Source organism: Syngnathoides biaculeatus, chromosome 8 (genome assembly GCF_019802595.1).
Source record: "Syngnathoides biaculeatus isolate LvHL_M chromosome 8, ASM1980259v1, whole genome shotgun sequence".
NCBI lineage: Eukaryota > Metazoa > Chordata > Actinopteri > Syngnathiformes > Syngnathidae > Syngnathoides > Syngnathoides biaculeatus.
The window spans coordinates 20663847-20689906 of NC_084647.1; the positions used below are offsets into that span (position 1 = coordinate 20663847).

The 26060-nt window shown below is 43.6% G+C and overlaps 2 protein-coding genes across 3 annotated transcripts; both read left to right on the forward strand.

The window, feature by feature from the left end:
- Positions 1 to 674: 674 nt before the first annotated feature.
- On the forward strand, positions 675 to 3579 carry gmnc (geminin coiled-coil domain containing). Of its 2 annotated transcripts, none has more exons than XM_061827583.1 (5): positions 675 to 779; positions 1452 to 1573; positions 1693 to 1763; positions 1875 to 1979; positions 2744 to 3579. In XM_061827583.1, the coding sequence occupies exons 2-5, from the start codon at positions 1483 to 1485 to the stop codon at positions 3404 to 3406; spliced, it is 930 nt and encodes a 309-aa protein (XP_061683567.1). In that variant the 5' UTR covers positions 675 to 779; positions 1452 to 1482; the 3' UTR covers positions 3407 to 3579. The 2 variants fall into 2 exon arrangements, with proteins under 2 accessions (XP_061683567.1, XP_061683566.1); XM_061827582.1 differs by having other exon boundaries at positions 682 to 779; positions 1427 to 1573.
- A 5539-nt stretch (positions 3580 to 9118) lies between these two features.
- Positions 9119 to 26024, forward strand: wdr81 (WD repeat domain 81). Its single transcript, XM_061826616.1, is given in 15 exon segments — positions 9119 to 9406; positions 12398 to 12860; positions 14087 to 15135; positions 15138 to 15197; positions 15200 to 15374; positions 15376 to 17624; positions 17694 to 17801; positions 17910 to 18109; positions 18185 to 18366; positions 18453 to 18618; positions 18969 to 19134; positions 20392 to 21189; positions 21388 to 21533; positions 21630 to 21812; positions 24811 to 26024. Coding segments are annotated over 14 exon segments (6171 nt in total). The 5' UTR covers positions 9119 to 9406; positions 12398 to 12498; the 3' UTR covers positions 25138 to 26024.
- Positions 26025 to 26060: the final 36 nt, after the last annotated feature.

Below are 26060 nucleotides of genomic sequence, written 5' to 3' on the forward strand. Positions count from 1 at the left end.
TGATTGGCACATATGGCGAACACAAGTTTATTGTGCCATCCCGTAACAAGGTGCAGGAAACGCCCGATGGTCGCCGAGTGGACTTCGCCGCACGACACAGATGAGCGTCGCAGCAAAGCATGATGGGAAAAGTGATCAGTACAGTAAAGAGGAAAGACGGAGGAGAGGATTTTGTTCTTTTCCTCTCATTGTCTTTGTTTTCGGGCCTTGCGTGCCGAACCCATCTGGAGTCGGTCCCGTGCGGTTTTTGCCTGACGTCCTGACCTGCTTACCTCGGCTCCTCCTGTCTGTAGAAATGTGCCGCCTGGCATAAAAGAGCAGTTTGGAATGGATTTCTGAGTTGATTGAAGACTTTTGAAACGGGCACTTCCACAATGCATTTTGTTAAAAACAAAAATATCCATTCCATTTTGTTTTTATAGTGCCAAATCACGACAGAAGTCATCTCAGGGTTGTATAATATTTCACATTATTCATTTGCTGCTCAGGCGTAAAAGTGGAAAGAGCGTCTGCTCCACACATCTGAAGACCGGAGTTTGAGTCCCCCCCCCCCCCCCCGTGCCTGCCTGGATGGATCTGCCGGCGCAGGTGTTTTGCTACCTGCGCGGAGGCGTGACGTCACAAGAGCCTCGCATGTGATTGGACGCCTCCGATATCGGGAAGCCCTTGTTCGTCTGTCTGTCCTCTTTTTGCTCCTGCAGCATTTCGGACTTTTTTTGCTTGTGGTTTCCTTGCTCCCACTTTGGAAGTGCGCGCGTGCACGTGGCGAGCACCCACCGGTGAGTTCATTTCGGCGTCGGCTCCTTTCAAGCTTCACGCTCACTTACATTCTTTCATTTTTTTTTTTGATTGTGCTTGGAAATGATTCAGAGGTCGATTTCAAATGTTTAATTTGACTTTGGAGCAGGATTTGTTCGTGTGTTTAGCGAGTGCAAATGTCGAGGGATTGTAATAGAATGTTTGGAATGCTTTTATCTGCACGTGAACGACGCAAAAAAATATATAATATATAATATTAATCAACGTGCTTTTCGTGTTTTTTTAAGTTGCTTTATTCAGCATCTGATAAATTAGATGATCATATTTTGAGATGGTTAAAGTATGACTTTTCATACGACCATGTTTTATGACAGCATTTACAGTATGTATATTTTGTGTTTATTTTACAGAGGCAGCAAAAAATAATAATGATGTGAAGTTACTTTTGTGTTCTTTGAACTGTACTAAATGTTATTATTTCTATTGTAATTTATCGATTAATACTATTTAATTTACATAAAAAATATTCAATTGCAGTATTTGTATACAATTTCATTGAAATAAAACACAATCAATTTTAATTTTTAGTTAAACAAGGAACGATTTTAAACAGGTTTATTGCATTTTTGACAAATGTCTTTTTTTAATGAATACTAATAATGTACAGCATGTATTTTTGACTCCCCTAAAAGTGGGTTTGGCACCGCACTTGTTTCCGTTTCCATGGAAACCCTATCCTCCACGTGGGACCCTGTTGACCATTGTGACGTAATCGCCGTCGGAGAGTCGAGTCACAATTCTTCGCATGGTTGGGGTCCGTCAAAAAAAATATTTTTTTAAATAGAAATTAATTTTATTCGCTCCGATTTTGATTGCTGATGATGCCATCACGTGGTCAACCCTAAATTGATGTCAAATGTGTGCGTGTGTCAGAGTCGTGTGTGTTGAGCAGGTCTCCCCCTGCTGGCAGCTTGTGGTCAGAGCACCTGCAAAGGAACAAACAGGTACGTTGACCGTTTTTCAGCCAAATGAGCGATCTTAAATGGTAAATATGACGCGCGCGTGTGTGTGTGTGTGTGTGTGTGTGTGTATATATATGGACCGGTCGCTGACAGCTTGAGGATGCGCTGCGGTGGCGGGACGAGGAAATGGGTCGCCTCCGGGACGAGAACGACAAACTGCGCCGATTCCTCGACCGGTTGTCCGGCGACCTAAATCAAGTGAGACAAACGCCAGACACAAGTGACCAAGTGGTTGCTGCTCATTGTTGGGTCACGTTTTGACAAATGAGCGATTGCGGTCACATTATCAACTGGAAAATTTCATAAAATTATCTATCTATCTATCTATCTACTATCTATCTATCTATCTATCTATCTATCTATCATCTATCTATCTATATCTATCTATCTATATCTATCTATCTATCTATCTATCTATCTATCTATCTATCTATCTATCTATCTATCTATATCTATCTATCTATCCATCCATCCATCCATCCATCCATCATCCATCCATCCATCCATCCATCCATCTATCTATCTATATCTATCTATCTATCTATATCTATCTATCTATCTATCTATCTATCTATCTATCTATATCTATCTATCTATCTATCTATCTATCTATCTATCTATCTATCTATCTATCTATCTATCTATCCGAACACCTTGAAAGATGCATGATCCATTTTGCCATTGTAGCAATCAAAATGGTCATTTTTAGTTCCCAATGGCTTACTTGAACCAGGATCCCTCGCCGGATCGTGGCCGTGAAATATTTTGCACGGGCCTCGGTGTCGTAAATTTGTCAATCCTCACTTGCGTGCTTGGAACATCTGCTTCTATTAAACCAGCTTGTTAGCTTAGATGTTAATTAGCGGTAGCTGACCAGAGCTGCCAATCATCTGGCATAGTCGCAGTCTGGCAATAATATGCATACTCAGAACACAAATAATCAAAATTTTGTTTTTGTGCAGAACTTGAGCGCCGACAGAACCAAGAATCTGAACCGGAAGCGGCCGTACCACGTCGGACGGTTCGAGAACTCCGCTCGGCGCCACCTTCAGGTCAGCAAGCACGTATGTCGGAACCTTAGCGTGGAGTTCAGTTCTACTGAGTTCAGTTCCGACGAATCCGGTACCCCCTCCTCCGAACCAGCGCTCGACCTTTGGGTTCTGAGGACTCTCGGTCTGAAGGACCCAGCCACCATCGACACGTCCTCGCCGCTCGGCCACCAAATCGAGAGCGACCGGTCAGACTTCAACCACGCCGCCCTGCTGCAAAGTCCTTCCACCGTCACGACGTCCACACCAAACCTCAGCGGTTCACTACCAGAAAAACTGTTCCCCGAGGAGAATCGCTTCAGCCAGGCTCCTTTCAGTGGTCCGTCGCCGAACTGGTCCCGTACCCCACAGAGTCCGAGGCTAAGTGATTGTCCCACAGGGGGGAGTCCAGACTTGGTCTTCGCAATGTCCCTGAGCCCCACTAGTAACGTGAAGACCCTCAGCTACCCTCAGGGGCAGGCCTTCGTCAGGACCGATCCCCAAGGACGCTACAACTTCACTTGGTTGCCAACACACATCTCCAGAAACCAGGATCCTGGTAGTGGACTTGTGGGGGCACGGAACCCCATGACCTGAGACTACTTCTGGAATTCTCATTTACCCGTGCCAAACTCAGAACCATTTTGCCCCTCTGAGGCCACCGTAGACGAGTGTGTAGGTTGATTAATGGATGGTTGTTGTTCCAAATAAACATGTTAGTGTACAATAGAAAGACACATTTTTCAATGATTTGGTTTTGAACTTTTTTGGGGCGGGGGGCAAAATTTTAGCCTGGTTGTCATTCACATTTGTGGTTTTCGTGCCAAAAAATGACAACAAAAAAACTTGCATCTTTACTTCAATTTCCAAAATTCATACGCACTCATTTGAACAATTTCGTAAGTTGCATATAAAATAGAGCTACAAATAATTATTATTTAAAAATAAAATTAACATGTCAATTTTTTTTTCAATGAATCAGACAATTTTTTTTTACTTCTCATCCCTTCATATGAAAACAGGACACCTTCAAATTAAAAACATTAATTGATAATTAGGTTCCTGGTTTGGCCTGAAACATCCATCCCAAAAAAAAAAAAAACAGCAAAAACGGTGATTGTTTTCCAATGGGAAAAAAAATATTTTGAAAAAACAAAGATACTACATATGGTTTCAAAGAGAATGACAGAAATTGTAGAAAACTTACAGTTTTGAGGCTGAAATTCTGAGGATTTGGATGATTTGAAGTTGAATACGGTCTTCGAAGGATTGATTGATTATATGATTATGAATAACTTGATAATTGATGAGTTGTCGTTTAATCCGATGTTGCACTTCTAGTATCACGTGTCCCGGCATATTCCATAATGCAATTAGCAACTGGAGAAAATAACAAACCTCCCGGTCTGCTCGGCAACACTTAGACAAGTTGTGGTGATGGCGGCGTAACTTCCTGCCAAAAGTCGGACCTTCAGAATAAAAGCATGCCACGATTATGACCGTTTGGCCTCACTTTCCGAGGCCACCCGGTTACGCCTTATTCTCCAGAACATGCTCAGATGGTCATCGCTCACGCAAATGACGACTTTTCCTTTGGAGAACTCAACCGACTTCTTTGTGTCCTTTCGAGAGCACGGAGTCAATTGGCTCACGTTCGAACCCCGATCGTTAGACCTCCGAGGCAGACGTGCTAACCACTAGGTCGACCACCGTCCTGGTTCTTTTTATGGAAGAAACAAAGTGTATGTTGTCTTTCTATTTGCACATTTCACTTGCAAACTAAGTTGTTTTGTGACTAAAGAATAATGTCAACTTGTTTTTTTTATGGGGTTCTTGTTGCTCAATAAATTTATGACTACCACACAAACACTTTTTGTCCTTGACCAAGACCATCCATCCATCCATTTTCTGAGCCGCTTATCCTCACAAGGGTTGTGGGAGTGCTGGAGCCAATCCCAGATGTCATTGGGCTCCCTGAACTGGTTGCCAGACAATCGCAGGGCACATGAAGACAGACCGCAGTCGCACTCACAATCACACCTCGGGGCAATTTAGTATCACTCACGCCACCCTCATGAGGATAAGCGGCTCTGAAAATGGATGGATGAAAGGGTAGAGAATCTTTCATATTTGTACCTTTTTAAATCCCAAAATAATGAAAAATGATCATCATAATTCAGATATAGTCAATATTTACTGTTTAAAAAAAGGCTAAAAATACAACATTTATTGAAAAATATTGACAGCGGAAATCCCGATAGAACTCATCTCCTCATTCATTATATTGGGATTAAAAATGTAAGTATAATTTCTGAATGCATTTGCGCCGAAGCGCATTAGCGTGTTAGCTTGTTAGCTGACTCACGAGCCGAGGCTGAGCTGAGTCCCGCCTACACGTCTTTCCCAACAGTTGGAGGTCCGCGGCTCCCGGGAGACTGCCACCACTCCGCCCTCGGCCCGGCCCTCCCACCGCAATGGCGGGGAGGCCGTCTCCCCGGGGCCCCCGAGAGAGCCGGAACCCTCCCTTGAGACGGAACCGGCGTGTCCGAACGCTCCGTGGCTAATAACACGGTCGGCGAGGGGGCCGCAGGTGTCGGCCAGATTGGCGGCCTTCGAGCGCAACGCGGGAATGCCGAGGCGGGTGCGGAGAGGTTCCCGCCGAGATCACACGGAGATCACGTCCGGCCTCTCCGCCGACGGCTCATTAAGGAGGACGGACGTGAAACTCAATACGTCCTCTGACGAGTGTTTTCGCGCAATTTGACAGCTTGAAGGAAGGCTCGACGCGGCCGACGGCGCGACGCCCCCGGCGCTAATGACTCGACACTTCTCACCACTCACTTCTTCTTGTGGTCCTGAAAATACTTGCGGTTCTTTGTGTCCAATGAAACTAAGACCAGCCCTGCACTGGCCTCAACAGCTCGCGTCTCACGCTTACGTGGAATAGAAGCCTGACCCGAAAGCCTGGTTCTTGTCTTTTTCTTCAGCCTTAAACACAACTTGAATGAGTCAAATTGTTACAGCATTTTGTCACCAAGTCAACCCTAGCCCCAGTCCTCCAGCGTATTCCCAAGCCAGGGGTCAGTGACCTTTTTTTTTTGGGAAAGCCAGAGCTCCATCTCAGCTTCCGTCTTATTTCAATAACGCCAGTCGAGAGGACCCACGGTTAGTTTGCAAGCTAGCTGAAGGCTAGCACATGCGAAACTGCAGTACGGGAACATTGACCCGATCTGTTACACACGCGACCTACTTGCACAATCAGCAAACCTGGAAAAAAAAGCACTTCGGCCTTGCTCGGGTGTGTGGCGGAAGGGACCGTTTGAAAGCGCCCGTAGCAACTGTAAATGTTGACATGTGGTGTCTTTTTTTTTTAACACCACAGATTCAGGTTCAGGTTGGGCTCAGTTGAGCGAGTGACTTGGCCTAACATTACTTAACGGTCCACTGTCATGAAATGCAGGATTTTTAGTACGTTATTAATGAAAAAATGGCAGCCGGTACGGACCCATCCGTTTTTTCGCCACAAAACATGATTTTGACGGGTATGGCTTTTTGTAACTCCCGCCATGAAAATCCTCTTGAGGGATTTGTTTTCTAGAAGAAGCAGGAAGTGGCGTACAGGGCAGTAGCACACTCACTCGGGCTCTTATGTTTCTATTAGTAGCTTTTTGTTCCTTCGTGTTAGCCAAAATGCCGGTTCGTTGTATTGCTGGATATTGCTCGAACGCTCGGGAGGATGGATCCGCTCTTCATACTTTTCCAAAAGATCCAGTTCGTCGCGAAAAATGGATTGCACAGGTGCAAAGAAAGAGAGCTTTGTGGATTCCAAATGACAGGTAGATGTGTTTACAGCTACGAAAAAAAAATAATAGTGGAGGGGGATGTAATCCATACATCAGGGGTGGTAAATGTGTCGATGTGCCAAAGCCGTGATCGGCCGCCGGGGTGGCATAGGCAATATGGCTACCACTTGGATGTCGAATGAGACTTACCCAACTTTGTGCATGGGTGACGCGCTCTCTGCTCATATTTATTTTTTCGTATGGACATTGAAGTGAATAATGTTATATGTATTTTTCACTACAATATCTATTTTAGAATGTTTGTAGGCATGACACTTGACCTTTAACATTCCACTACAACACTTTTGCAGTAGTCACATATGTCGCTTGGGATTTGAGATCGCCACATCTTTTGAGTTGACGATAAAAACTTGGAGGTGGTCAATTTTACCTTGAAAGTCCAGAAAATGAGCCAAAGCTTCTTCACCTTAGGGAGGTGAGCGGGGCCTTGTCCGTTAATGTCAAAGGTTGAACAGTAAACTTTGTAGAAAAGCATTTTTCTATGAGCTTCTATTTCATATACTGTATGTGATTGACATTGTTTGTTTCCATGGGAGGATGATGATCGCTGTTTGTGCACAAAATTCATTCAGTGATCATACAAAGTATACTTAACGTGAGTGTGTGTGAGAGAAAGTACACGCAGCGTGTATTTGAGTGATTTGGATCAGATGTCGAGACGCGTGCCGCGCACAGACACACACACGATACTGGCACGAGGTTAGCATTAGCGGTAGCAGCTGAGCCACCGAGTACAGTATAATTGGTAACCAGTTGAGCTGAAGTCTTAAATTGCAGCTGGCAAACATTCCACTGGAACTTCACCGCAGATCAAATGTCACTCACGCATACAAAAAAAAAAAAGAACAGAAAGAGTAACACAATTGTGAAATAAAAATAATAAGAACGGACTGGTTGCTAATTGTGAATGACTACGCACAATTAAGCAGTTGAAAACTTAATCTACACAAATGGGCACAACTGTGAAAAACGATGTATGTATTTATGTAACCAACCATCATGTAAGATCAATAGTTAATTAATAAGAATAATAACAACAGTAACAACAACAATAATAATAATAATTAACGATCCAGTAAGTGGTCTCTTGTTTTCGTAAAACCAGGAGTACGTCGCCTTTTGCAATCTGTGTACCGCGCCGAAGTATAAGATAGGATATTAAAAGAAATAAATTAACATCAGTAAGTGGTAAACAAAACAAGAAAAAGTTTGGGTCCTCTCTCCAGGTGTTGTGTGCTCCTCTGCTGCCACCTGCTGGTGTCGCAGGTGAAGCGAGACAAGAACGACAAACTATCCAAAACCGACGAGATTCAAACGCGGTTTATTGCAATCTTGAATATATTATTACGCATTACCTTTCTTAATGCTTCCGAATTGACGAGCCTCAAATTATTATTGCATCAGGATCACTTGCTGTATCAAAAAGTACCCAATGAAAAATCTACTCGAGAGTAATTTGGGAGTAACTTTCAATTGTTTTTCTTTTTTTTTGTGTTTTTAACATCAGCGAATACACATAAAATAAAATTTAAAAATATATATTTATGGGAGTTAACATGCACCAGTTAACATTTAAATTTTAAGCAATGTCTAATCACCTTGAATACCAAACCAAGTAAGGACTCCAAAGTGTTGAATCATCTCAGACCAATAACTTTGCTAGGCAACAATTATGAAATAATTTCTGTTATATATGCTCATGTAAAAAATATTTGCACATATTTATAAGTGACTCCCCGTGTGGAATGATGAAAGCAAGGTCAGTTGAGTAATTAATTGATAGATGATTAAATCACTTTTTCTTGACTTTTATAAAGCTTTTGATTCATCTGAAAACTATTTTTATCCTATTAGTATTTCATGACAGGTTTAAAAACGTTACAGAATCCAATTATGTTGATATGAATAGTTCCGTCTCCTTACTGAGTGGTACTTTCTTTATCAAGAATTCTGATTAATCTCAACGGGATATCATCCATTTCTCATTAGCCAGCTATCGGATGATACCCACATTTTTATGAAACAGCTGACTGAAGTTCCCCAAGTAATTACATTTTTGGGCATTTTTTTCTAATGCCTCTGGTAAAACGTGAATAAATGTGAACTAGTGCTAACTCATCACTTGTGATTTCAAAGTGGCATATAATCTTTTTTTTTTAAATCCGCTGTTAAATATTTAGGAATACCGTACATACATTCACTGAAAGTTAAAACTGGATTACATGAAACTGATGGTTGTAAAACAAGACCTAACTTGTGAATATTTAGCGATATTAGTTTCGATATTAGTTTTATTAGGGGTTTATTTTTTCCACATACAAAATGTAACTGTAGAATCCTTTGAGTTTTACACGTTCCCTGGGCACTTTTTATAGTTACTGTAGTTGAGCAAACAAACTCAAGTTTTGTGTTCACTTTCCCCGAACTTGGGTCACATGAGTCACATGACAAGATCGCGGTGTTGTGTCACGTGACAGGGGAGGCTACTTCTCCAAACATGGCTTCCGATTTGCGTGCGGACGCAACGCCGACGAGCTGGCTGCAGTCTGCCCGGTGACGCGCATCATCCTCGGTGTCGCAGACAGCAGACGCGCGTCAGTCCTCTTGGCCTGGCCTCGTTTTAGGAAATGTCGTGACAAGCTCTCAACGCTGGAGTTTGAGTTGACTTGGTCCTGTTAGCTTAACGCTAGCTGGGGCGTTCGACCAAGCTGTTGAAGGTTCCCAGTTTTCACAGGTGAGGTCAACATTGTTATCTTTTTGTCTATTTTTTGAATATTAATTCATGTAACACATTAATGAAAAACTACAGTATGCTTTTTTTTTTTAAAATGGACGTTCGTTATCTTGCTGGCTCCTAGCCAAGGCTGCTTTTCGTTTCCTTAAAACCAGCGATTGTGCTTTTAACGAGATTTGTGTATTATTCACCGTATTAAAGTTTTCTTTTTGATTTTTATTGTCAAAGCAAAAGTAAATTGGGATGTCATACAAAAAATGTAACCCAGGTCCTCGAAGTTATAGCGGTGTAAGGGGTTGCTTTATTTCAATTCTCGGCTGATTTGAAACGCTTGATTTGTTTTCATAAAATTTTATTTCCAAATTAATGACTATCTCCCCCTTTGCTTGTAGATAATAAAATGACAGCGATATTCAAATATATTTACATATATGTATTTTTTTCATCTTTTAGTGCATAACAAGCTGTGGGAGTTAGATTCTATGTGGAACGTCCACAGAAATAAGAGAAACACAAAAATGTTTAACAATGTGTAAATGTGGTCTTCCTCCTGCAAAGAGACACTGAACTGCTGAAATTTTGGATTCACCCAAACAATTTTCAGTTCCCTCCAAAAGTATGAGAACAAGGTCAGTTCTTTTTAAAAAAAAAAAAAAAAATTTAAATTGGTATACTAAAGACATTTAGCATTCAAATCTTGAAGCAATAATGGAAGTAAGTACATAAAGCAATGAATGTTTCTACTTTTTGTGACATTTTTGTCTGTTGCTGTGCTGCGAGATTTTTTTTAATTGTAAAGTACTACTGGTATATCCCTTTGCTCCAAAAAGGTTGGAATTCGCTGCTCTGATCAGATCATCTGTTTAACACAGCGGCAGCATGTTTGCACACTACTACTAGCACAAGCTCAAGCTTCCTTAGCTATGTAAAGTTTTGTTGATGCCTTGTGAAGCATATCAATTTGAAAGTAGGTGAACATACCTCAATCAACCCTGACACTAACATCCTCTAGAGTCGGCGGGATTCACTCTTGTTGTCATCCCCACAGTAACAGTTATATTTGGTTGCATTTGAGTTATCATGATAAAGGGCAATGATCGTAAAAAAATGGGTTGTGGTAGCATCGGAATACAAGATTTTATTGCAGTAGTCAGCAAGTGCAATTGTGAAAGAGCAACATCTTGTACTCTGATTCGCTTATTACCTGTTGTCTTGTCTCAGCTGTCTTGTCACAGCCATCACGTAGATGTTTTTTTTTTTAATTTCACAAATTTATTGGCCGTCAAATATATTTACAATGCTATCTGAAAAGACACGGAAAAATTCAACATCTAAATACTACTATATAAAAATAAGATAGCTTTAGCATACAGATGCTGTGCACGACGGCGATGCGTGGTAAATGTCTTTCTCTGATCTGATCAATCATCTAATTTATTGGAACAGCGATTTATGACAAAACTGATCAGCGTAAAATGCCAATTATCGGGTGATCTGATCAGGCGGATGAAATCGGTGTGAAGTCTCGAATTTACATCTAGATGTGTGAAACAACTCAGGACAGATGACCTATAGTATGAAGCCACCCACTTTTCAAGTGAACATAAGTATTGGAAGAGTCATTATTAATTTAACTTACACTAAATAACATTTATTTGGTGGTATTAATGTTAATTAAATGCTATGTGAATCCTCCCAGCATGGGTTGCGGTGATCGCAGCATGCTGGGAGAAGTAAATAGCATTTAAAGTGCACGTTTTGTGTCAATTATTTCTGCAGTCATTCTTTTATTTCTTTTATTATTTGCTAGTTGTGCAATTTTGTCTTATGTGGTGACCCACAGATGAACTCATTTTGGTCCGAAGTGTTTGTATTAACCCCAGAACAAACGCTAAAGACCTTGTGAAGATGCTGGATGTAGCTGGTAAGAGAGTTTCATTATCCACAGTGAAACGGGACCTGGACCACCATGGACTAGAAGGCCACTCGCTGAGAATTTAGCCATTACTCCTAAAGAAACATAAATTTGGTAGATATCAGTTTGGAAAAAGACACCAAGACAAATATCTTAATTTATGGAGACATGTCCTGTGGTCTGATGAAACTAAAGTGGAGCTGTTTGGCCATAATGACCACATGACATCTGGAGGAAAAGGGGGGAATCTTGCAGACCTGAGAACACCATTCCAATTGTGAAGCATGGAGGTGGCAGAATCATGTTGTGGGGCTGTTTTGCTGCAACAGGAACCAGAGTTCTTCATAAAATAGACAGCATCATGAAGAAAGAACATTACATGGAGATATTAAGGCAACATCTCACGACATCAGCCAGAAAGCAAAAATTTGGGAGTAACAAAGTCTTCCAAATGGGCAATGATCCAAAGTGTACTGCCAAAATGGTTCAAAATTGGCTTGAGAATAACAAAATCAATGTCATGGAGTGGCCATCATGAAGCCCTGATCTGACTCCTATTGAAAATTTGTGGATGGATTTGAAAAGGCATGTGCGAGCAAGGCAACCGACAAACCTGACCCAGTTACACCATTTCTGTCAGGAACAATGGGCTAAGATTCCAGCAGAGTACTGACTGTCAGAAGTTTGTGGAAGGTTATCCAAACCGTTTGACTAAAGTCATGCAATTCAAAGGAAATACTACTCGATATTAAGGAAATGTATGTAAACCTTTGAACTCCAGAAGAAATGTTCTCATTATTGTGGCATTTAACAAAGTTAATTAATTGTGGTGATCCTGACTGACCTGAAACGGGAGTTTTAGTCTGATTTGACTTCTGACAGCGAGTCAAAAAATGAAATTGTGTTTTTGCAATGTATGTTAACTTTTGGCTTCAACTGTTTGTGTGTGTTTGTGTGTGTGCGTGCGTGTGTGTGTGTGTGTGTGTGTGTGAATACATGTATATGTATATCAAATTCAGCGACTACCTCATATTCGTCTTTGTAAGAGATCAGTTTTTTTTTCCTTCTGATTTTAGGACATGCGTGAGAAGCGATTACAAGTCCCCTTGTGGTGAGCGAGACCATCCCGTCTATATGTGAATGCAGTCGGACACGTTGCAGCTCTGAGGACATCACAATGGATTGGCTGGTGCACGCGGTTGAAAAAGACTTGGGGATCGACCGACGCCAGCTGGGCGCCGGGCCGCGTCCCCAGGAGCTCGTCGCTCTGGTGCCTGTGCGCTGGCTGGCAGCCCTCCGGGAAAGGAAGCTTGTTCGTTTTGTTGGCTTGGAAAGCATCAGCGAGGGGGAAATCAAAACATACCTCCAATGTCCCCAGGCTAAGCTGCCGACTGGCTGGACGCGCGTGTGCGTTCAGGGTTTAAGGAAAAGCAAGCTGAGCTACAGGCTGGTCCGAGACCCATGCCTTCAACCAAATGATTCATCAACAAAGGAGTCTTACGTGAGCACCATGCAGCATGTATCGCTGCATAATGTTAGGTACTGAACACGTCACACAGCATCTGAATCATATAGAAGTAGTGTCACAGAAAAGCGAAATCACTCCTTGTTCTTGGCTCACCACAGCAGAATGTTTTTAACGGTGGAAAGTTGTAGGATTTACAAATAATCACAAACATTATGCGCAGTGAAATTATTCATAACTCCTTCATTTTTTTATAGTACAGGCCAGAAGAATTTTCCAAGTTCTGCTCAAGCCTGTTTCCCCCCCCCCCCCCCTTTTCGCTTGTTCTCCATCACTTGCCAAAGCGGTGTATTTAGAAAAATAAGAGAATTAAAATAAGTTAAAGTCATGGAAAAATCATCAGGTCTCTCGTCGTTTGGTGCAAGGCATGCACTCTGCCTCCTCCTCAAGCCACAAACACACTAGGAATTAGTCAACGTCAAGCCCTAAATGTCATTGTGGACTAGTACAGTTGACTCGTCTGTGACATCCCTAATTTGTACAATTTGAAATTCTTGTCTCTTATACATTAATTGCCGGTGCCTTGCCATTATTTGAGGAAGTATGCTCAAATAAAGTAAGACTTCTCTGGAAATGGCAATCTAAATCAGGGCTTACCAACCTTTTTGTGACTGAGGGCTACTTCGTGAGCACCGATCGTATGAAGGGCTACGTGACCTGTTTGTGGCAAATTTCAGACTCAGTTCATTACACATACAGAAAATATTTTTGTTTTGATTTATTTTAGTAAATGACAATACAGGTATTTTAAAATTTTACTTCACGTAACCAAGTCAGATTCAGAATTTAAAACACAAATAATAGTAACAATTTGTAGCCTATGGTATTTTTAGAACTTACCTCATGGGCTCCTTGTGTGGTCCTCGCGGGCTACCATTTGCCTGTGGGCACCGCGTTGGTGACCCCTGATCTAAATGTTTCAAAAGGCAGACTTTGTCTTGTATTTCAACTCATTGGATTGGTTGGTGGTGGGTGCATTTGAGCTAGGGGTTGCGTCAGGAAGGGCATCCGGCGTAAAAACTGCCAAACAAATATGAGCGTTCATCTGAGATGTCACACTGTGGCGACCCCTTACGGGACAAGCCGAAAGAAACTTACTTACCATTATAAATGTAAGGCTGCTTTTTTTGTAATCATGCCTTTTTCATCTTTGATGATGTGTGTAACATCAGAACAGACCAAATGTAGTCAGTCACACTAGCCAAAGCTTGCCTCAATTACTTCCATTATTTTCTTTCAGGAATCTGTGGCGCGAAGCTCACTGCAAACTTGTGCAGCCGTATGCCGGAGCCAGTGAGCAGATGCACGTTGCAGCCGTAGATGCAGTTCGCCACGCGCTTCAAAAGCTCTTCAACACTGTGTTCATCTCATGTGAAAAAGTGTCACCATCTCTCTCTCCGGCCAGAGAGAAGGAGAACTTCTTGCCGTCGGCAATGTCTTCATCTTCCAAGCCAAACTTGGACAATTTGTGTCCCAATGTTCTATCTGCGGAGTGTCTGCTGGAGACGCCGGAGATGCTGTACGTGGTTCTTCCTTACACACAATACTCACTCCATGACATCGTCTCCTTCAGTCCTGCCAAGCTTGCCAACAGTCACGCCAAAGTGTTGTTCATTCTCTATCAGCTGCTAACAGCCATCCAGGCATTCCACTCTGCAGGTCTATCCTGTGGGGACCTCTCTCTGCTGGACGTTGCGGTGGACGAGCAGCTCTGGAGCCGTCTTAAGCCCAACCTTGCCCATTATGAGAAACTAGGGGGTCAAACTGGTATTGTTACTGAAAGGCTTGCACACCAACGTTCCCTGCCAAGAGTTGGCACGTGTTCAAGCCAAGGAAATAGAATGCTTTGCAAGGACTGCTTTGATGAGCTCAAAACATTAGTTCTTGACTGGGTTCATGGGCGGATAGGCAATTTTTGCTACTTGATGGAGCTCAACAGGTTAGCGGGTCGACGAGAGGGAGACCCAAATTACCACCCCGTGTTGCCGTGGGTGGTGGATTTCACAGTGCCATTTGGAAAATTCCGAGACCTCCGAAGGTCTAAGTTCAGACTCAACAAGGGAGATAAGCAGCTGGACTTCACCTATGAGATGACCAAAGAGGCTTTGGCGGCTGCTGTGAGTAGTGGTATCGGAGGAGTTGGTGTTGGGGGAGACTTGAGTGGATCGGTCAGTGCCAGCGGGGCGGGTCAGTCAGACCACCTCCACGTACCTCATCATATATCTGATGTACTCTCAGACATTACATATTACGTTTATAAAGCCCGCCAAACACCAAAATGGATACTGTGCAGCACATGAGGTCCCAGTGGGAGCCTAATGAATACTCCTCCAGTATGGAATGCATGCAAAGCTGACAACTGAGTGTATTCTTGAGTTCTGCACAGACCCTTCCATTTCTTGCTCAATACACCCTGACATTACAGATCTCGATGCGCCTTCAGAGTGTAAGACCTCTGAGGAGTTTATCGAAGTCCATCAATGCCTCCTGGAAATCAGGGAGGCGTCTCAGAATCTGCACCATTGACTACCTAAATTTTGACTTCAAGCTGTTGGGCAAACATGCTGTCAAAGCCAAGAATGCCTGCTTGCTCCTAGTGGACAACCACACGCATCTGACCAACTATGTACTGTGTGGCGCAGTCGTTTGACCAACTCCACTCGCCTCATCATCTTCCCCGTATGCCCCAGCGGAACCTCCGCTCCTCGGCCTTGCTGCCCTCGATGTGCCTTCTCTACACATCCCGCAAATTGACATGTCCGCCGACTCGGTGGATGCAATGGTGCCAGAGTCCATGGGGTCTGGGTCCAGTGGCTGGACCATTGTAGACAAAGATGAAGAGCTTGAACAAGGTACTGACTTACTGGAATCATTAATGTCCATGGGCTCATCCAACTCTACCACTTGCTCTGTTCCACTGCCGAGTATCAATACAACTGGAGGAAAGCTAGGAGATGCAGCCCTTATAATATCCCAGTCCCCAACTTCTTTCTCTGGTGATTTCATGAGTAGTTCAGGCCCTGGTTTACGCAACGCTGTGCTCCAAAGAGCTGGGCCTGTGAACAAAAAGCACGGGGAGGGAAGCATGACCACCACCACTTCAGAGGACATTAAGATCATTCTCCCAGAGAGTTTCAACCCACTGCAGCCTTTGGATGAGCTGGAGAAGTTGAACAATTTCCTTGTAAAGAGTCTGCACGCTCAAGTATTACATCCTGATGGAGCCTTTGAATGTGAGTTTGGAATGACCGAAACTCTGTCCCTCACGAGGCTCTACCAGAGAGACATGCAGGCCCTCGGTGTCCTCATTGCTGAGATATTTCACTCATCAAAGGTCAGACACTTGAAACCCGACGCCAGTCTTGCACAACGTTTCCACGCTGTTGTGAAAATGTGCTCTGTTGACTACCGGGATGTCCCGCTTTCTTTGCATCATGCTCTTGAGAAATTACTGCTAATTGAGAAGCACAGTGGGATGGCACTTGGAGAAACAGATGAGTGCCAAAGTCCGCTGCTTTTCAACTATGATCCCATCTGTGATGGTCTTCCCCCTCCAAACCCTTCACAGTTATTGAACACCTTTATTACTCCATTTCCTTTCCCTTCCTACTTTGCTACACTCCATCGCTTTATCTTCTCCTACCATGCCAAGATGGAGACTGTGTGTAGCCTTCAAGGAAGGGACATAGTTTTCCAACTCTGGCAACAGTTGGAAACGCTTCTGCGAGGCAACATCACGGCTGAAGGCCTTGAGATTCTCTTACCCTTCGTCTTGGCTCTCATGCTTGAAGAGTCCACTGCTGTCTACGCAGCTTGGTATCTCTTCGAGCCTATCTCGAGAGTCCTAGGTCCAAGAAACGCGAACAAGTATCTTTTAAAGCCTCTGATCAACGTCTACGAGAACCCTCACTGCCTGCGGGGACGTTTCTATCTCTACACCGACTGTTTTGTCTTGCAGCTGATTGTGAGGCTTGGCCTTCAGGCTTTTTTGTCCAATCTGCTTCCCCACGTGCTGCTGGTCCTCACTGGCTTTGAAAGCTGGATGTCCGGTCCTGCTGGAGAATCTTGCAAAGGGATGCGGAGTGCCACTTGTACACTGGGAGAAGAGGAGGAAGAGTGCTTTCAGGGTGGTGATGCCCGCTCCTCATCTGGATCTGTCAGCGGGAACATGGGTAGTGGCAGCGGGGCGAGTGTGGGTGTAGGAGTTGTTGGGGACACCGGACTGGTGGACTACTCCTCGGGTATTAGTCTAAACGATCAGGTGTTTCTCTCAGAAGCTGAAGACTTTCAGAATGAATTTTACGTGAACAACACAGGGGGCGACAATGGAAAACAGGCAGACCAGAACTCAACTGGTAAGGACCATGACCATGAGTCACTGAGTGTGGGCAAGTTAAGTGACAAAAGCAGCGGAAGCGAACTCTCGTTAGGCGACGGAGACTCCATGCGGGACAGAGCCAGTCTTAATTCAGCTGGCAGCAGTCCAGATCTGAAACAAACCAGTGAGGGAGAGGAAGGAACAGAGCTGGATGAAGAGGAAGCGACTGAGGCTCATGATTGTAAAGTGGCGGCAGAGGACTCTTCATCCCCCAAACTGGAGCTCTCTCTCTCTGGCTGCAGAAACGTTTTAGGAGCAACTGTTGCCACTTTGGAGAATGACTTTGTGAACGGAATGGTACTAGAAGGGACAGAGAAAGGGATTATGGGGGAGCAGGAGGAAGAGGTAGACCAGGATCCGTCAGAGGACTCGCTGGCGAAGGAACAAAAAATCCTTCTTGGTGAGCATGTTGGGTTGTGATGTTTGTTCAAAGACTATGTCTGTTATAAAATAGCATCTCTTCACATAGATACAGTCTGCAAAACTATTCGGTGGCTCTCAGCCAAACTCGGACCGACAGTGACATCACGATGTGTGGCCAGGAACTTGCTGCGATTACTCACAAATTGCTACATTGGTGCGTAGACATAAATATATTTCCGAAGATTAAACCAGTGCAATTCTTCAAATATGCTTTTTTTTTTTTTTTTTTTTTTTTTTTTTTGCTTTCACGCTCTGCCAACAGGCCCCGAATGCCATCATTTCGTAACTCCTGGACCTGAAGAGAGTACTTTGGAGAGTGTGGGAATGGGCAGCGTTTATGAGAAGAGACCCGTGGTGGGTGACCAGACTGCTGCACCTGTACTGGATTGTCTCATTTACATCGCTCAGCTTTATGGAGAACCTGTGCTCACCTATCAGTACCTGCCATACATAGGATACTTGGTAAGACTTGCCCCATCAGCAGATTTAATTGAACACTTCAAAGTGCATAAAACTGTCTTTGTAAAATGCCTACAGGTGTCTTTGCCGTCTTCACAGCGTCTCAACACGCGCAAGGAAGCCAGCCTGTTGGGAGCAGTCGCACTTACACAGAAGATAGTAATCTTTCTCTCTGATACCACGCTCATGGACATGCTCATGAAAATTAACGGGGACATGCTACTGCCACTCCTTGACCTCCTCACCAACCCCCACTTTGGGTAAGAGACGATATGGATCACTGTTTTACTTGTTTCTTTTTCTGCTTATTTACCTGTCCCTTGTGCGCACCTCCTGCTGTGGCCAGGTTTCCCAGCGGGGGGCAGACTCGAACAGTCGTGTGCCTCAAGACGCTCAGCCTGATGGCTCTTATCTGCTTGCGCATCGGGAGGGAGATGGTGCAGCAGCACATGGCTGACACGCTGCGTCGGTTCTTTGCGGTTTTCTCCCTGCTGCACTGTCTACGGCCTCAGGTGCTCTTGAATTTGTAACTCACAGCGACTGATGACTGTCTCGTCGAGTTTATTTCCAGAAAGCTTTCAGCAGGCAGGCCCGTCGTGGTGAGCTTTATAAGAAACAAATGGCACAAAGGCAGATGAAAACGGCTAAAAATAGAAACAGGAGACAGGAACTTGGAATAGAAGTGCCTGACTGACAAGGAAGGAGAAGGAAGAGTATGTATTTTTGAGTATGTGTGCTGCAAGATAGTTGTTCCTCATGTGGCAAATTAGAAAGGTTTTTTTTTTTTTTTTTTCCCCCCCCGCTAGTAGTTCTCTGCATTTCTGTTCAGTAATGAGTTGCAACTGATTCTTCCCCACTGCAGATGGAAAGTGCACCCCGCAGAATAGTAGGGGAGGTCACAGTGGTGGATGTGAGCACCCCTGAAGAATCCAGTGCAACTTTTGAGTTGTCCGTCCTAGAGGAATTGCAGTCAGTGTTCACCACAGAGATGGCACATGCCTCATACATCCCATTTTACTGCCTCATTGGTAAGGAAGGCCTCATTTTATGATTTGCATGGTGTCACGAAATCAAAATTTTGACTTCGATAATCTACTTGTATAAAGTACCTCATTACTTCTACTGATAGGATACCACAGCAAAGTTCTAAAACATCAATATAAACTGTAGAATAAAAACGGACAAAACTTTAAAGTTTATTTTTATTTATTCTAAATGGTATGATAAATTTAGCATACTCTTGACATTAGTCCTTTTTTAAATTGAATTAGATCAATGACGGCGGCACTGTGGGCTGACTGGCTAGCATATCTGCCTGACAGTTCTGAGGTCAATGCCAGGCTCCCCTATGTGGAGTTTGCATGGTCTCCCTTTGGCTGCGTGTTTTCTCTGGCTATTGCCCCCCACATATCGCAAAAACATGCATGGTAGGTTAATTGAAGACTCTAAATTGCCTGTAGGTGTGAGTGTGAATGTCTGTATGCCCTGTGATACAAGGTGCTATAGCTCACCCGGTAAAACTGACTCTCGTCTGCATTGAACTCTCACGTTTGATAACAGCACAGAAAAATCTACATCATATTACACAGACTTTGCTCAAATAGACTTGTGCGCTACGAGCTCTGGGGTTACGTCCCGGTGGCTAATGCATGGCAACGGGCCCACAGGAGGCAGGAGCTAGTCGGTAGTTTGAAGCCATTTCATTCTGGGCTCTGACGCTGTCGCACATGCACAACTTGATGGAAGACATGAAGTCATTGGGTGACTCAGCTTTTTGTGTACTGGGCTTTAAGGCACTACAGTGAAGAAAATAAGTATTTGAACATTAGAAATGGAAGAAGCTAAACATGACGGTCAATCTCAATTGTAGTGGAGCCCCATGCAAGATATCACCTCGTGGGGTCTCAGTGATCATTAGAAAGGTGAGGAATCAGCCCAGGACTACACGACAGGACTCGGTCAATGACCTGAAAAGATCTGGGACCACCATTTCCAAGGTGACTGTTGGTAATACACTAAGTAATATGTAATGGTATTGGTAATACAATAAGACAAATACTCATTTTCTTCACTGTATATGAATTGACCTCTGTTGTGCAAGTCCCCTCCGGCTCCCCCTTAACTACCGACACACACACACACACACACACAAAAATGGTGTTATGCTATTTCTGACATCAAAATACCTTGGTATGGTAATGGAATTGGCACTTGGTGTAACAGTAAATAGTTGACTTGGAAAATGTACAGTTTGCATTCGTAATTGAGTGTTCTGGGTTCTTTAGGTGATGTAGCTATCCGGAAACTGGTTCCAAACCATGAGCTTGTCTGGCAGTTGGCCTCCTCGTACCATCAAAGCGTGAGTCATGCTGCCTCAAGAGTGGACATGCCCCCATCCTCATCTTCAGCCTTTGGTCAAGCAGAAGGTTACAGCCCCTTCCCGTCACCTTCCACCGGCTCCAACCTCCTCAGAGACCCCCTTCCAGAGTCGGGAACATTTGGGAGCCATCTGGTAGGAAACCGAATCCAAGTGTCCAGGGACTCTTACTACGGTGGTAATCCTAATATGAGTTTGCCCAGCTCCTGGGGACGCTCCAACCACAAGACTACCATTAACGCCACCCCCTCCACTGTCACTACCTCGTCCATTGCCACAGCCTCTTTCTCCTCATCCTGGGTAACAGGACCCCCTCCAGAGGATAGTGCCCTGAAGCAGGAGCTGACTCGGAGTGGTCGTTCCTTACAGGGCAATTGGCTGGCCTACTGGCAGTATGAAATTGGCCTCAACCAGCAGGATCCCCATTTCCACTTCCACCAGATCCGCCTGCAGAGTTTCTTGGGTCACTCTGGTGCCACCAAATGCTTGGCACCGTTGGCGGGGGAGGATTATTTCCTCTCCGGAGGTAAAGATAAAACTGTGAAACTGTGGCCCCTCTATAACCGCGGCGATGGCACACAGGAAGTGGAGCCCAGGCTAACGTATACGGACCATCGGAAGTCTGTGTTCTATGTTGGACAACTGGAAGTTTCACAGGAGGTCGTTAGCTGTGATGGAACTGTGCACCTTTGGGACCAGTACACAGGTGAGGGACTTGATGCTTAAACCTTACTTGCCTGCTCAGGCATATACAGAGGGCAGTCCTGGGTTTACGGTGGCGACTGTGCAGCGTAAGAATGCTTGGTCATGCGGCATGAGAAGGCACAAGCTACAAAAGCAGAATATAAAAACAATGTGTGTGTTTTTTTTAAAAGTAAGGTTATTGTATTTTCTCTTGTCCTAGGTAGACAAATCCGCTCCTACGAAGCAGTGGACGGGAAGAATCCAATTACAGCCGTCACAACTATGCCTGCACCACACTGCAGCGTCGTATTCGGAAGCGCGGACTCCGTTCTCCGCTTCATTGACCCTCGCAAGCCAGGACTGCAGGTACTAAATTATCTGCAGAAACGTGTAACCTTGAGAGCAACCGCCTCAGAATGCTTTGCGAAAGGTCTGGCATTTTAACTGTGTCTCCCCCCTCAGCATGAATTCCGGCTGGCATACAACAACATAAACGCCGGGCTTATCCGATACCTGGCTGTTAGTCCAACGGGACGCTCTATAGCGGCAGGGTTCTCTTCTGGGTTCATTGTGCTGCTCGACGCGCGCACAGGCCTGGTTCTGAGGGGATGGCCTGCTCACGAGGGAGACATCCTCCAAATGAAGGTATTGTGTGTGTGTGTGTGTGTGTGTGAGAAAGCATAAGACAGAATAAGCACGGTCAAATCACAGAAAAAGGCCTTAGTATAGATGTGAGAAATATGTAATATACCAAATTTTGACATGAGATGTGCGTATGTGTGCCGGCGTGTTTTTGTAACTATTCTCTGAATACCTCTCGAGCTGTTTGAACAAGGCGTGGGCTGGAGGACCTCAGGTCGCACAGCCTGTCACGTATTTGGGAGAAACAAATAAAGCAGCCACCAGTAGTGTAGGTATCTTGTTTTTCTATAATACATGCATTATTGCATTGATGTATGTGTAAAAGTACCAGTATTAAGATGAGGTAGTTGGATCCTAACCTAGGATACAGCACACAATGATTTTCTGTGTTCTGGAATTTGTGTGTACATAATTGCCTAATAGAACCTCCAAACGTGGAACAATTTGGAGTTTAACCAAACTTTTCTGGAAAAATACACTATTCCTCAATAGTTCAACAAAATGTCAGTGTTTTGGTTTTTTTATCTGTGCTTTTTTTTTTTTTTTTTTTTTTTTTTTTTTTTTTTGGTCAGTAATTTTGTGATATCACCACAGGAGGGGGCCAATGATGGCAAAGGTGGGGGTTTAAAATGTGTAATTATGCACTAATACAGCACTTATCAAGTCCAGCAAATGTATAAAACTTCCATTAGGTGACAGCATCCTCAACAAAGGATGAGTAAGTAGTTACCACAGCGAATGAAGCTAATTTGAGCCTGGAACAGATTCATTGACTTTACATTATTTCCTGTGAGGGAAGGGCAACAACTTGGACGTCAACTCACATCACGGAATGGATTGCTTTCCATTTTGGAGGTTCTTCAGTCTATTTATTGTTCTCATATTGCGGCAAATGTGCTCATATGGCTCATGGGTCCCTGCAATATTTTATTTTGACAGGGTTGTAGGTTGCGGATGCAGAGTGCTTGGGTGAATGTTGTACCCAGCCAATCTGTTGTCAACAGACCAAAAGGATGAGCAAACTTTATTTAACCCCACAATGGGTCAAGGATTGTGCCCGTGCTTCTAAAAACCCAAGTTTATACAAATATGGATACGGGTTACTCATTAGAAGGACTACAACGGCTACCATTGGCACCCTAGGATTGTTTAGTGTTAACATGTACACACGCACCCCACTTTGGTGGTTGTTTTGTATTTTTGAATTGAGTTCCAAATTTTGGTGACACAGGGCCATGTGATGTTCACTTGAGCAATATAAAAAAAAGTATGGTGAGTCATCCTATTGGAAGCAAGTAGCAGAATAAGCAGAAAACATTGTGAGGAGATGCATCCAGTCCTCCAAAAGTATTAGAACAGCAGCGTCAGTGCCTTTATTTTTGTTGTATACTGAAGATATTTGGGTTTCAGAGCAAGATGAATATGAAAAAAACTTATATATTTCCTTTTTTTTTTTTATTTCATGGTATTTACATCTAGATCCGTGAAACAGCTCAGCACAGAACACTTTTTCAACCTTTCAAGTCAGCAAAGGTATCGGAACAGATCTGATTAACTTAGTGAAGAACATTTAATATTTGGTGGCATAACATACTTGCCGTTACTCCATCAAGTCTGCAACCCATTGACTGTTGCATTCGTCATATCCCTATTCATTTGGACAAGCCAGACAAAATGGTCGTGTCGACTTCATAATTCGTTCAGATTTTACTCTGAGTTAAATCATCAATAATGACTCCTAAGCTTATTCCTGACGTACAGGACGTTGGGGTTCACCCCGGTGGATGAGAGGGTAGCCTTGGGATCCCCCGGGAAGTGTTAGATGAAGTGGCTGGGGAAAGGGAAGTCTGGGGATCCCTGCTAAAGCTCCTGCTCCCATGACCTGACCTGGAAAAGCGGTAGAGGATGGATGGAGCCTATTTCAGAAGAAGCCTTGTCAGCCCAAGCCACATCTCTGCCATACATCATAGATGTGCTTGAATGTTTTGGATCATAAACGGATCCTTTTTGGCTCCATACTTTAATTTCCTTTCCATCACTTTGGTAGAGGTTTATCTTGGCCTCTTTCATTCCATAAACCTTTGCTCCAAAACTTTGGTGGCTCATCTCTGGATGTCTTTGCAAAATCCAATCAGGTCATCCGAGTCTTTTTGCCAATGAGTGGTTTGCATCTTATGGTATGACCTGTGTATTTCTTCTCTCAAAGAATGCAAAAGTCTGGTGAAATCAGTGGGTTGATGGCTTGATGGCATTATTGCAATCAAGGTTTATGCCACTATATAGTACATTTTATTCATTTGAAGTTCATTTAAGAAGGTCTTTTCCCATTCTTTTGCTCATTTGAAAAGTGGGTGGCTTCAAACAAGAGGTGCTCTCTCCTGAGTTGTTTTATACATCACGATGTAAAACCCATGAAGTAAATGATGGAATTCAGAATTTTTCTCACTTTATCTTTTGATCTGAAATACAAATGTCTTTAGTATACCACAAAAACAAAGGAATTGATAGTCTGAATCTTGAGTAGTGCTGTGTCCATCTGGCTCACAGCTGACAGGTCCCAGTTTCTTCGCTCCGGACTTGTGTAGAGTTTGCATGATGTCGCTTTGCTTATGTGTTTTCTCCGGGTATGCCACCTTCCTCCCACATTCCAAAAACACAAATATCCGGTCCATTGAAGCCTTTAACTTGTCAATCGATTCAATTATCTGTGTGATTGGCTTTCAGTTATGGCGGAGGTAAATGAAGGAGAGCTTTATCTTGTTTGTGTCTCTTTCTGATTTGTTCATTGATGCATGGTTTTTCGCTATATGTCGTGCTTTTTTTTTTTTTTTTTTTTTTTTTTTTTTTCTGGAAAACTGGCCGACTGTGAGCTGGGTGTCAAAATTAAATTTTTCAATTTAGCAGTACCGGAACATGCATGGCTGAAACACCTGACATTCTCCTGCCCTGTTGTGTTGCGAGTAGCAAGGTGACTTTTTAGCTTGTGTGTTTCATCTTCCAGGCAGCGGAAGGGAACTTGGTCATCAGCTCGTCCACGGACTACACCCTTACCGTGTGGAAAGACCTGGAACACAAGCCCTTCCGCCAATACAGGTCACAGTCAGACCCCGTTCACGCGTTGGATTTCTACGGCTCTGAGATTGTGACGGGCACCATGGCCAATAAAGTGGGCGTGTACTCCGTAGCGGACATCTCGCTGAGCCCTGTCAGCAGCACCAAGCTGAGCTCCGAGAACTTCCGCGGGACGCTCACCAGTCTGGCAGTGCTCCCCACCAAGAGGCTCCTGCTGCTGGGCTCGGACAACGGTGCCATCCGTTTACTGGCGTGATTGCCCCTTACCAACTTGAACAAGCACTCTGTTAAGAATATTCATGTACTGTAAGTCCTGTACAAGTGTTTTTGGACACCCTACAATTCTGTCAACTATTTTTGGACCTGTTCTGTGGCTTTGTTTCAACACAGACTTGCTCAGGGACCACTTCTTATGTTGTCACTTTCCAAATGGGTGGCCGACCTATAGCTCTTGGGCCAAATGCAGCCTATGAGAGTATTGGGTTGAATTCTAAACACAAACAAAACCTCAGAGGAAGTTATAAAAAAAAAATGGCCAAAAGCATTAAACTAACAAATGCTCATAATATACATATAATGATACACGCGTATTCAATCATGTTTTTATTTGTCATTTGAGTATGACCCACTACTGAAATTGACACGTTTCCCAACATAAAAAAGGCAACATTTTTTGCTTTCCCTTTACATGTCCAATGCAATGATTAAACTATGCAGTATTTGTAGATCAAATCCTTATTTTGGGTTTGTGTTTAGGTTTTGTTTCCTCTTTTGCTTTAAAGTTAAAACGCGAAGCCTGCCTCAGTGCGTTCTCCAAAAAAAATGGAGTTTCAGAAACATCCAGATTCAAAGGTGGAATGAATTCAACCCACTAATAAAGTTTTGTTTTAAAGTGTTTTCTGAATAGTATTGACAATGATAGCGGTCTCAGTCAATGCAACATTTTTGTACTTGAACATTTTTATAAAATGGTATAAATCATTCAATAAAGGTCAATTATTGCACAGAAAAGGCACTCTTTACGTCAGTATTTTGTAAATTACTTACTGTGCCTTACATTTTGTCTCATTTTAAATGGTCTGACACGTTTTGATGCCCGGTGAACTCTGTAATCCGGAATTGTCCCGCTAATTTGTAGCCGCTTATTTATCAAGAGGTCAATGATAACATCATTTAGGT

Bases quoted from the DNA above. Each gene is read 5' to 3' on its own strand.
- gmnc (XM_061827583.1), top strand. From the start codon at position 1,483: ATGGAAACCCTATCCTCCACGTGGGACCCTGTTGACCATTGTGACGTA. The intron at 1,574-1,692 runs GTCCGTCAAAAA...TGCGTGTGTCAG, and splicing joins CAATTCTTCGCATGGTTGGG to AGTCGTGTGTGTTGAGCAGG. The intron at 1,980-2,743 runs GTGAGACAAACG...GTTTTTGTGCAG, and splicing joins TGTCCGGCGACCTAAATCAA to AACTTGAGCGCCGACAGAAC.